This window comes from Geospiza fortis, unplaced genomic scaffold (genome assembly GCF_000277835.1).
Source record: "Geospiza fortis unplaced genomic scaffold, GeoFor_1.0 scaffold491, whole genome shotgun sequence".
In the NCBI taxonomy this organism is placed as follows: domain Eukaryota; kingdom Metazoa; phylum Chordata; class Aves; order Passeriformes; family Thraupidae; genus Geospiza; species Geospiza fortis.
The window spans coordinates 1835183-1848164 of NW_005054390.1; the positions used below are offsets into that span (position 1 = coordinate 1835183).

At 34.4% G+C, this 12982-nt stretch overlaps 1 protein-coding gene across 1 annotated transcript in view; it reads right to left on the minus strand.

Annotated features, from left to right (window-relative positions):
- The window catches only part of PTPRD (protein tyrosine phosphatase receptor type D), a 452720-nt gene that overhangs the window by 85724 nt on the left and 354014 nt on the right, over positions 1-12982 (minus strand). The window contains 2 exon segments of the mRNA XM_031060787.1: positions 1697-1809; positions 9613-9773. Coding sequence (XP_030916647.1) covers positions 1697-1809; positions 9613-9773 — 274 coding nt within the window.

Here is a 12982-nt window from a genome sequence, read left to right on the forward strand (position 1 = left end):
ATCGTGAGTTATCAGAACAGTCTTCCCAAGAAAGTGGTGGAATCACTGGCGCTGGAATGCTCAGAAAACATGTGGGTGTCACACTTCAGGACATGGTTTATTGTTGAACATAAAGTTCTTGGCTTGCTTAATGGTTGGAGTTAATGATTTTAGAGATCTTTTCCAAACAAAAGAATTCTGCCATTCTAGTAAGCCATTTACTCTATCCATGATGCATCTGTATACAAATGATTTCTTCTTTTAGGCATAAACTAGACTTCAAGAACAGTATTTTTTCTTTTCATGTTTCAAAGATTTGCATGTATATTTCTTTCACTGTAAAACTCTTTAAAGTTTTTACAAAAGTGCTGAGTAACAGATAAAAACTTCACCCAGAAACAATGAGCTGCCACTGAAATTGTAGCCTTAGAAGGACACTGAATAAAACCTTTCAATTATTTGCATTTACTGTATTTAAGTTCCTATGCTAGACAGGTCCCAGAGCATGTCAACAAGATTCCCACACTAAGATGAAATTAAATTAGAAGATGTGTTCCTGAAACACACCTGATTTGCCCCAGCTGCTAGGAGCAGTGTACTGGAACAGACTGAAAAAGCAAGGCTGGAGCAAAACTCAAGCCTCCAGACTGTTCCCTTTCTACTTCTGCCATGTGCATGAAGTGTGGGTCTTTAGCCACATTCACTGCTCTGCAGACACACTCCTTCTGGGGCAATATCATCTCAACAGAGTCATTATTTAGAAGATCAGGAACGAGATTTGCATGTTTATTTAACCCTTTAATGGTATTTATCGTGTCAACTTCAGCAGCTAATTCTCAGCTTCTCAAGCACTTAATTACCTGCTTTTATGAACTTGAATTCACTACCTTTTTTACTTAATATAGTAAGCTTGACAAAAACATGAGGCTCAGGAAGATTTAACATCTAATTAGCATCAGACTCCATGCAAATATATTGCAGTAGAAAACAAGTCTACTGGGGCATAACTTAATCAAAACAAAGCCAATTTAAGTAAAAGTTGACTTCTGCAAAAGTGGTAAAAATACTATTTTAAATATTTCTCTGTTTGTGCTTTTTTACTATCAGCTTTAATAAAACAGTGATTAATGAAAAAAATTAAATTATTTGAGAGTGTGTTCCTTCTGACCTCAAACTATTGACATAATTATATCCTCCCTGACCAGAACATACAGCCTTATTTTCAACATCAAGACCATTTATCCAGTTATGAATTGCCTTTCTGTATTGTACATTTGCAAACCAGTGGAACTCACAATGATGTTAATATATTACCTGATAATGCAGTAGATAAAAGAGAAGCTTATTTTCAAAGAAGCGTCCATAAAATATCATTAATAAACAGAGGAATGTACATTTCCCAGTAACATTTTCTAGCGTTGTTAGGTTTAAGTTGGAATTTTAGCAGATAAAGCACACCTATACAGCAAATGCGTCTTTGGGCTTTTTTTACAAAACTTCAAATTTTTTTTCAAGCAGGCTTTTTTTTAAATAAAGAAATTACTTAATTATTTCAAAAGCTAATGAAGAAATATATTTTGCAGCAAAAACCAAAAAAACACCCCCCAAACCCTCAATCAAAATACATATTTCCAAACAATCTGTGTTTCTTTTCAGTAATAGCATCAGTAATCAGCTGTGATCACAGAGGTCTCAATGAATTATTATTGTCTCTTACCCGGAGTTTGAAAGTTAAGGCGTCGCAGCTCCACTGGATCTGTGGGATGGTGAGAGGGAACCTCCTTGCTGTTGGGTATGCTGCTCTTCCTAGAATCAGATTCAGCTCTCTTCCTGCATGGAGAAGGTGAATACACATAAACAGAAGATAGATAGACATGTTAGCTTCACAAAGGTGCCTGAATGTTTGGCATTACATTCTAAAGGCAAGATATTTATTTCTGAAAAAGTATTTGATGCAGTGCAAAGATAATATAACTATGAGTGGTGGGTAGGACACCTATAATTTGCAATGGTAAAATGGTTAGAGAGAAAATAGCTGCATTCTGCCCTAAATTGCTCTTCCAGAACATCCTTCTGGTCATCCTAATACTTTGCTTTTATAACATTAAGCCTATAAAAATTCAGATGATTCTCCGATTTTTCATGCTACCTAGCTATACCTTATACTTTTATACCTTCATAAAAAAGCAGCAAAATCTTGAGCTAGACCACCCCAAGTTACTGTGATTAAATATTTCTTATCCTAGACACATAGCTCTGCATTGCTATAAAAAAATTATTTGCATTCTTTAGGTATTTTTAATAGGAGAAAGAACAGTACAGAAGACACCAATTAAGAAGACATCTATCCTTTTCACTTTCTAGGATGTAAGAATTTGCTCTGTTTCCTCTCATCTCTATAAGAGCTGAAATAGGCAATCTTCATATGTCTTATCAGGTCTACATATATTCAAGGCTTAGATCTGTATGAATATTTTTATCAAATTAATGCTTTCACTGCAAAGGAAGGAAAATAAGAAAAAAAACCAGACAGAATTAAAGAGATAAAAGAGAATGAAAGTTGCCTATGTTTCCCTTTCTCTAGAGAGAAGCAGAATCCATGTGTGCTCTCACTGACATTTTTGCTAAAACTGACTTTTGTTATCTGTATGTATCTGATGTAAAACATGGAGAACTCTGTCACATGAAGAGTAGCTACCACTCTGCATTTTTAAACAGAAAGTGGAATCTTTCTTCACAAGTTATCTGTGGGTCCTGAATGAAAACACAATGTGGTGGATATTTTTTATGTAACATAAAATGAAGAAGCAAACAGAGGAAGAGTTCTGTTGTGAAAGCAGAACTGAGATTATTTTAAGGGTAATGATAGCAGAATGTTTTCCAGGTGCCCAATATTTACTTTAACATAACACTTTTTTTTTCCTCATTGACTCACAGTGATAAATCTGTTATTACTCCAGTCAATTTCTTGCTGCTTTTGAAATTATGAAGACCAGGTGACATACACTGAGATTTCAAAAGTTATGAAAAAAAGTCAAACATCATTGCCTGAATTTTTGAAAGTCACTAGTCCTATGGTTTTACTGAAAAAAGAAAAAGTTTTACTGTAAAAACACTCAAACTGTTCTCCAGCACATACCTTAACATATGTATTAACTTCTCTTTAGTGAAGCAATAAAAATTTAAATCTGATTATTCTGTTTTTAGTCTTAAAACAAAATTAGTACATATAAACTCATTTGAGGTTCCTTACTTTTGATTTTGACTATTGCAAACTCCTTTCACAGTAGCACTTGGCCCTTGTGCTCTTTCTTCTTACTGAAGATGTGTGATATAGCTTTCAAAAAGTCTTTTACCCTGTACTTCCTTCTCTTTAAGTCTAGGAGTTGTAAGTCTCCTTAAGTTTCTGGAACTGTCCAGGGACAAGCTTCATTTAAATTTTTTTCAACTTGGAAGTTAGTACCAGGCTGCAATTTCATATTAATCTAATAAAACCACTAAAATCTCTTCCAATCATGTATCTGAATATTTTCAGTACTTATAGAATAACAGAATGGTTTATTATGAATTATTAATTGGAGGAACATTCTGGTTTTTTTTAATCTTTCCAGGCTGTAGAAGTCGTCTCAATTCTTCCAGATTATGCAGTGTTTCTGAGATAGGTGGGGAAAAAAATTCCAGAAAGGAAAAATTATATCACTGTATCATTGTCACTGGTAGAACTGTATCTCAGTGTTGAGTGTACATATATGGGACATTACAAAGATTCAGACTAGCTAATGCCTCAACTACAACCATGGACTCCTTCAAGAACTTTGATTATTGTGTACAACCAATGCTTGCACAGCACTAAAACACAAATAAAATCATATAAGCATTGTTGAGCTCTGCTATCACTTGAAAATTAAGCCCACAGAGACACAAAAAAACCTCAGTGAAAATTTGCTGCTTGTATTACATTACTTTTCAGTGCTGTAAATAACACAGCAAATCTTGCACTTGCCCTCATTGACAGATTACTGCCTACATTCACTTAAGACTGACAGATGCTTTGTCTTAGATCATTATCATGATGGCTTTTTTTTCTTTTTTCTCCTTTTCTGTATTAAATGAAGAGTGATTATTTTTCACTTCTCACCTGTCAGGTTTACTGCTCCATTTTAATGCAGCAAGGAGGGAAGAAAAGGTGAAATGTTAGTTGACCAGCAGCACAGAGAATAATCATGAAAACAGGAGATACAAGAAATTTTGATTTGCAGTAAAGACATGTAAGGAAACAAAATTAAGCTATGATAGCTCATCAAAATATTCAATGCTTGGAAATCATAGAATAAATGGAGGACCCAAGGTCATGTCCAAAGTGAATCTTCTGTTGAAAAATACACCTCTATCTGCCAAGAAATGAGACTTCAGAATTTAACCAGTGAGACAATGGAGAATGGGTGTTTAAATTGAGCCATGAAAGTAATGTTAACATTACATTGAAAAATTACTTCTCACTGAGTTGTAGCTCCCTCTTACTTTCTAGAGAGAATAGAGATGAGAGGAAGGAAGAGAGGAAAAATGAAAGTGGAGGGCAGAATGGGAAGGAGAAAAAGGGAGAAGAGGAAGAAAAAATGAAGTGATGAACAAGGTTTAATATATGAGACACATAAGACCAGCACTAATGAAAATTTCTAAAATTATTTTACCAAACCAGGTAATAAAATAGCAAGAAATTTTTGACAGTATCCTGGAAAGAGAGGGACTCATAAATCTTTTTCCAATGAAATATCACACACCTTTTTAGATTTAGAATGAATGCCATGTACTAGAGGTCTACCATGATCTGTATAGACCTGTAGTGATCTATGATCTATAAAGTTTAGGTAAACAGGAAAAATATTTTTTTTATCTCTCACCAATGTGTTCTATTATACATAGGCACTATAACTACTGTGTTTATCTTTCTCTGTGTTGATCATAATAAACAGGGGTTCTACAAACATTTTAATAGCTTGTACTCTGCAATGACCACATTACACACACATTATGAGTAAGTCTTTAAAATTTTTCATCATTACTTAAGATTTCCCATTTTCCTGCTTTGCATTTCTGTGCTTTTAAAAATATTTTTAACATCTGGGTTTTTTTCTCTCGGAAGCATATTTCTTCTTATAGCTCAAGATTCAGCAGGGGGCCAGCATTCAAAGGAAGTGATTCTGCCTCTATACTCCACATTGGTGAAACCCCATCTGGAGTGCTGCATCCAGTATTGGGATCATCAGTAAAAAAAGACAAGGATCTGTTGGAGTAGATCCAGAAAAGGGTCAAAAAGATGATCAGGGAGATGGAACAGGAAGGGCTGAGAGAACTGGGATTGTTCAGCCTGACTAGAGAAGGCTTTGGAAGACTCTCTTGCATCCTTCCGGTACTTAAAGGGACTTTCTTGTAAGAGATGGAGACAGGCTTTTATAGAAGAGCCCCTAATGACAGGAAAAGGGGTAATGATTTTAAAGTGAAAGAGGGTAGATTCAGACTAGCCAGAAGAAAGAATTTTTTTTATGATTAAGGCTATGAAGCACTATTTAATTTGATTCTCCAGAGAGGTGGTGGATGCCCTGTCCCTGGATACTTTCAAGGCCTGTGGATGGGGCTCTGAGAAATCTGACCTAGATGAAAATGTCCCTGCTTATGGTAGGGGGTTGGACTAGATGACCTTTAAAGGTCCTTTTCAACCCAAACTAATCTAAAATGCTATGATTCAGAGTGCTGGAGTTACTATGTTCAAAAGATTTAGGTTTAGGCTACAGTCTTCTGAACCAAATCAAAAAGCTGAACTTTATAAAAGCAAACAATACAAAGTCTGTCAAGATGGCTTTAACTTCCTTAGAAATTGAAAAATCTAGAATGAGGAACCTTTTGCTCTTCATCAGTGGAAAACTGAAATTAGGGAATTTGTGATTTCTTAAAAACTGCAAGGAATATCCACATAAATTAATTTGTTAAAAAAAAAAAAAAAAAAGAAAAATGCACCCAAAAGCTGAGAATGAGATGACAGGATGCATCATGGGGACAATCACTTTTCTCTCTAGTTTGTTAATTTCTGAGAAACACCACACAATTTCTAGAGCTCTTTAACATTCACTAAGTAAGTTCCTAATCAACCTAATCCTATGCAATTGAACATGTATCAAACACATAAAATATATGTCAACAGTGACTCAAGCAGACCTCCTAATGGTTAGGCATTTCCTCGAGGACTTACACTATCTATCTATCTATCTATCTATATCTATCTATCTATCTATCTATCTATCTATCTATCTATCTATCTATCTATCTATCATCTATCTATCTATCTGTCTCTCTCTCTAGGTTTGCTTTTGTTTGAGATTTTGGATACAAATCTTACTGTGCTGAATAAGATACTCCATCTCTGAACAAAGAAAAGATTTATTTTCTTGTCAACAAGAAAATGGCCAAAAAGGAAGCAAGCTTTTTACTTGAATTTACTTGAATCTATTGATTTGATTGTTTATAAAGTTTAATAGATGGAAAGATCTGCAACAAAATAGGTGTCATGTTTACTATGACTGCAGGGTGGTTTCGCTGCTGCAAGGACAGAGAACACTGAACTGGTTGATAGACAAGTCAGTTCCATTTGCCAAGACACAGTCAACTGTAACTCAGGAAAAAAATAGTTTTTACTGTGAGGATAGTTGAATATGAGAACAAGTTGCCCTAAAAGGTCATTGTGTTTTCATTCTTAGCTATACAAGACTTTTCCACTCAGCAAACTGCTGCAGGTGACCATGCTCTGAGCAGGGCTGAGATACAACCCACTCCAGAGGTATGGCTCTTTGATTCTGTGAATTGGTGGATTCTTCTGCACACAGGAGCATGCAGAATTGGTATAGAATATGGAATATGGTAAAATTCCATAAAATAAATGTGGAATTTGGTTCCATAATTGGCCTCATCTGTGTTGACTATTAAACCAATGACAAGAAAAGGTACCCTTCAGTATTATTCTCATCTATTCCTGTTTCTTACTAAGCTGCAATGACCTTTTGGCTATATTCCAATATATGATCCAAAAACTTCTCCATTAAATATCTTTGCTTTCAGATTTTAAGAAAAGTAAATGCAGAGGCAATAACCTTTTTACAGCCTAACAACAAATAATAAGGAGTTCAAACATGCATTCCTTGTCTTTGGAACAGTTTAATATACTTCAAACCAACCCATGAAACTTATCCACACTATCTAATAATGCCTGTTTTAAAGAAGGGGAAGGCTTCTCCCCATAAAATTATTCTTTTGGAAACTGCAGTCGTAATTTCTCTGTGATTGTAATTAAATGTATAAGTAGTATTATAAATCATGAGCTTAGTGGTCCAAGTCTGATCAAAAAGGTTTCTATGGACAAAGGGAATTAAACATAGTTGACCTTTATTTGAGTTACTACTCTTTGCACTTCAGAAGACACAGTCATTTACTGGTCATCCTCTTTGCACTGCACATTCTTTAACAAAATCATCTGTAATTTTTTTGCATATATGTTCATAACTAGACTGATGACCTCTACCTTCATTTTCTTTTCTCACTATCATACTTGTTGCACTTATACCCCAATATAGTCTAGAAATATACTTCTAAAATTTTCTGTATCCACAAAAATTACTTGTTTGCCTGTTTCAATAATATATTCCATCCAACTCCTGTAGCCACATTAGGTCTATTTAACTCACAAATTAAACTTCACTGTTTTTCTGAAGCAATATGTTAAATATCCCAACTGTCTTGTCACTGCTCTTCTACAGTCAGCAAATCTATCAAAATCTAGCAGTAAACTTGCATTCAGGTTACCTACTCTTGGAAAAAATATCCAATTATATACTATATTTTTACAGAAATAAAAGCTCATAGAGGACCACAGACTGATAAAACTGCAGTCATAATTTCTTGGAGGTAATTTGCCAAATCAGTGCAGTTTAACAAATTAGAGTAAACAGCTGAAAATAGAAAAATAAATAAATACATATGGACAGTTGCCCAAACAGTTCCAGTACAAGTAGTAAATAACAGATGGAAAACATGTCCCCCATTCTCAGCAAATGACAACCTCTTCACACTACTGATGAGCAAATTTTACCTGCTCATATGAGGAATATTCCCTTTTTTTTTTTTTTGGTAATAGATTAGAAGATTGTTATTTTAGTTACATAAATGTAATCAGTAATTCTCAAAGTAGTTGCGCATCTGCTTAATATACTATTCAGATTTCTTTTGTAGTATGGGAGAAGATTTACTTTTAAAATAATTAGAAGGAAGGAGTATTTCACTTTTAGCACATCTCCAATGACCAGTTTTTGACATGACTAACAAAAACAGAGTTGGTAACTAATTTGATTGGCTGAGACACTGTGAACTACCAGAAACATTCAGGAGACATGGTATCTGCAAGCAACAAATGCTGTATGATTCTAGCCCTGAAACCATTCTATAAGTGCATATCTATTTGGAATCCAAAGGTGAAGGTAATTCTGGAGTGGTTATTGACTGCCAAACAGAGAATTCTTTCCAAAACCTGAAGAATTCTCTTAATGAAACTTAAGAGGTATTTGACCAGAGACACCAAATGTAGGAAGAGCATACAGACTCAGATTTAAGTATTTATATGCAGGTAATAGCATCATAGCCATTGGTTTTAGAAGACATACTTCATTTTATAAAATTATCCTTAGTGTACCCCCTCCTCAGAAATTGGCAGCATCTTTGTAATATTCCTCTAATCTACTTTATCAATATATTTAAAAAATGTACTAGGAATGAAATACAAAGATTAAAAATAAACTTTTTGAGTTTTATTCTTTGGTTTTGGTTTAGTATCTTGACCCATGTTAACTCATTTACACTGTAAAAGGCTGCTACATATAAATTATGGCATCATATTCACTGAGTATGTTGTAAGGCAAAGGGAAGTCCTTTGTGTAATAGCAAAACTAAATCTGTGTCATAGAGAGTGAAAGAAGAATGAGTGAAATTTGATCTTATTGCAAGATTAGTAGAAAACAGCTATTTGATATCTCTTTAATCTCTCAGATCAGAGCTCCAAATTCATATAGATACATTGCCAAATTGAGGCCAGCTGTCAAAAGTTGAAATTCAAATTACTTGAGTGGAGATGAAAATCACATTTAGCAACAAGCTGAATGTAACCCCTAATGCATTACTATTATACATCTATAAACAAGTTCTAAAAAGTCAAATGTGCCAATTCCATACATATTTATGTGCAAGCACTTATTTACTTTCTTCGCATACAAATGTATCTTTGCATACAAATGTATGCAAAGTGGAAAAAACATTTAAATGCAATAGTGTTAATATAGTATAATCAGCATAAAAACGTACTCATATACCTGTAATTATTGAAAACTTTCAGTCAAAAATTTCTGCAGCATCCTGGAAGCCATTAATAAATTTCAAAATGTACCAAAGCAACGACAGTTAATATTGGAATGCAAAAATACAGTGTGGAACAAGTACTACAAAGTGACCAATATAGAGGGGAAATGGCATATCTACAAAAGACCAATATAGAGGGTATGTGACATACTTTGCAAGAAAACTAAAAGGTAAACCTACCTTTTATAAAGAAGTATAGCAATAACAATACAGATGATAAACACCACTGCAAGAACTGGTCCAACAACCCAAATCAAGCCTTCTTCCTCATCTGTAATTGGTTGGGGATCAAGATCCATTGACACAACAGGATCTGAATATGGGCTTGTTGCATACATGGTCTGTAGAAACAAAAAGAGTTCTTAATCAGAAAGCAATGCATTAATATGTTAACTGTCCCATATCTAAAATAAATGTATAGAAGGTAATGATGCAATGAACACAGCAAACTGGAAATGTTATTTTTTTTGAAGGAAATAAACAAACTTGCAAATTGAACAGTGTGTTGTTATTATAATCTTTATTTTGTCTTCCACATATTAAAATGACCTGCGGACAAATCATATAGCACAGTCCTCACAGAACACTCTGCAACCTCAGCAGAGAATGAAAAACTGAATAGGACACTGAGAATTATAGCCCACCAGTTACCAATTTTTGGGTTTTGTTTTAGTTTCATACTGGCTTAACACTTTCTTCCTGCGCAATATGGAAGGGTACTTGAGACATAACAAGACTGCTATAGATAAAAATAAAGGGGACTGAATGTAGGAGGTTCCTTGAAGAGTACCTTGCAACGATATACTGTGCATTTTGATGAGTCAAAAACTGATAGACTATACCTACACAAGGTGGAGGCAACTCAAATTTAAGACTGAAAAATGGGAGAATCCATTGTGGAATATTAAGGGAAGCTAAACATTCAGTGTTTCATAAGGATTAAACTAAAATTATGAACAAACGGAGGTTGTTGAAAATCTTTGGTTTACTACATGATGTAAAGCCAGCTGGCCTAGGATAAAACCCGTGATAAAGAGAATTCTTTTTTATTCTTGTCTGACCTGAGATGTTTCATCTGTGGCTGAGTGCAGAGTTAAAATTACAGACTGGAGAGGCTGAAGAGTCAGCCTGCTGAAACTGGATCATTTTAAGAAGTCTAAATTATAGTAAAGTCAGAAGTGCAAAATTGTTTGTACATATTTCTTGTTTGTGCTAGTGTGTCTCCATCAGCATTAAACTAGGATTTGAACTACAAATCTTGCAAAAGGCTTAAAAACTTGATTCCATGGTAGATCAGAAATGTCAGCTAAGACAGAATAAGATAACTGGGAGAAGAGATTAGCTTCCATTTATGTTTGCACCAAATTCTGAAAGATGCCCTAAGCCAGGACAAGTGTTATCAAAGGAGACGTTTTTTTACACTTCATTTGGCCCTGTTTTGGGCTCTGGGCTATGACAGTGTCTGGGTTTGAGACAGGATTAAGACTGGCAAAGCTGAGACACTTAGTGTTACTGAGCTAGCACACATGCCAACAATCTCCAGTTATATTATAGAATTTTAGTACACCTGGCATCTGGCACCAAAACCTCCCTATGTTTTACGTCTATGATCATTGTATGGAAACTGGGGAGTCTTCACATTCCATTCCTGAGCCACCCAAGTAAACTGATTTTTTTTTCCCTCAGGTTTAGTACTCTAAAGAAATAAAAAAAGGTTCATTGCTACAAGAAGAAACTCTTTGTATTTCCCCTCTTCCTTTGGAGTGGATGGCAAAAATGCCTGGAAAAAGACATAGAGGGATATTGAAGGTAACAGTATAAACACTTACTACCTTTTCTTCAATAAATAGGATTTCACTTTCAATTTTAAACCATCTTGTATTAATGAAAAATTTAAACTCATTTATTATTTTAAAATTTTATCTTATTTTTTCCTTCCTCTTGATGACATTCTTAACATATTTATAGATTTTAATCATAGCTCTCCAGCTCCCATTTTACTAAGTTAAACAAATTCAGACCTTCCCATGACCTTTTTTAATTCAAGCTCTCTATTCTACCAATCAAGAGAGAAATTTTGTGCTCTCTGAATAAGTAGCCTTTTATAAAATGTAACGTCTGAATATCAAGAAAAATGTCCCTTTCAAGTTACATCTGTAGAACCTGTAGTCCTAGAAGAAAATCAGCTATATATGTGGGAGCTGATACACTGGAGCATTCAAAGTCATTGAAAGCTGAATCTCACACACCCTTAAAGAATTCTTCACAATCTATGGCTACCTCATGCTATTCAAGCACATAAATGTTTCAGATGGCATGCTGAAGTGTCTTATTGGTAGCCTAAGCTCAGTAATGCTTTTTGAAGTCTATCAAAAGTAGGACCCTATACACATTTTGCTATATTTGTCAGTTTACAAACCTATTTCTTCCTGCTTTTTCATCCTGATTTCTAACAAAACAATACATTTAGGCAATTTATTCCTTAATTAATATAAAAAGCACAAGAAGCTGCACTTTATATTGAAAAGATCCATTTTAGTAGAGGCAATTTATGCCACACAGATTTATGGCCTCTTTAATTTATAGTAAAAAGCTGTCTACCTTCTCCAATCTGAATCTTTCTGATGCAACACCTTCAGAATTATCTGTCTATGTAGCCCATGTCAAAAAGTGAAAAGAGAACTTTTGATTTATGTTAGAGCTTGCAAGAGGCACTTTATTTTCAAATGAAGCTATGTGTCTAAAAGTATTCAAAGTGGAACTACCTCCTCATTGCGCTTAAGTAGGCACATTCCATTGACACCAAGAAAGCAATTGCAGCATTATACACTGCAAGTATTTGACTAGAATTCAGATTATTGGTGTTGGAGTTTCAAGTGATTGAATCTGCAAATGTACCTGTCAGGTTAAGTTACAAATTAGAAACATACTGTATTACACGCTGTATGTTAAAATGCTAATGTGTATTGCATCTTTCAAAAGTCTTACATCTGTCCTTTTTTTTTCTTTTTTAATACATTACATGCATTAGGTTAATTCATGCATAAAGGGATGTGACTACAAAATGAATTGGGTAAAGAGAACTGACAGCTCATTTTTTAGTTTTTATTTTCTTTAGGAATTTTCCCTACTATTGAATTATTTTCTAACTTTCTAACAATTTACAGATAAAATTGTTATGGAATGACTATAACTAAAGAGGGTAGCTGTGCATGTCTCTAGTTCAATGGATCTTTCCAAGAACCCTGTATATTGCATACTGTTATTCAATGGTAGCATCAAAAGACAGTTTTTAAATTCTTTTAAATACATAGAGAAGGATGCTGCTGTAAAGATCATGTCTCAGAAGCTGTGTCCATGGTCAAAAATAATACACAATGTAATTTTCAAAGGATTGTGATACAGCCAATGAAAGGTAACTCAGTTTTCAGTTATACACTGAAGCAATACACAAAGGTGCAAACAGAACAAGGAATTAATGGGCATTGAGTAAGGGAGCACTCACTTTAAAGATGCTCTGACATCTAATATTAAAATAAAGCTTTAGGGA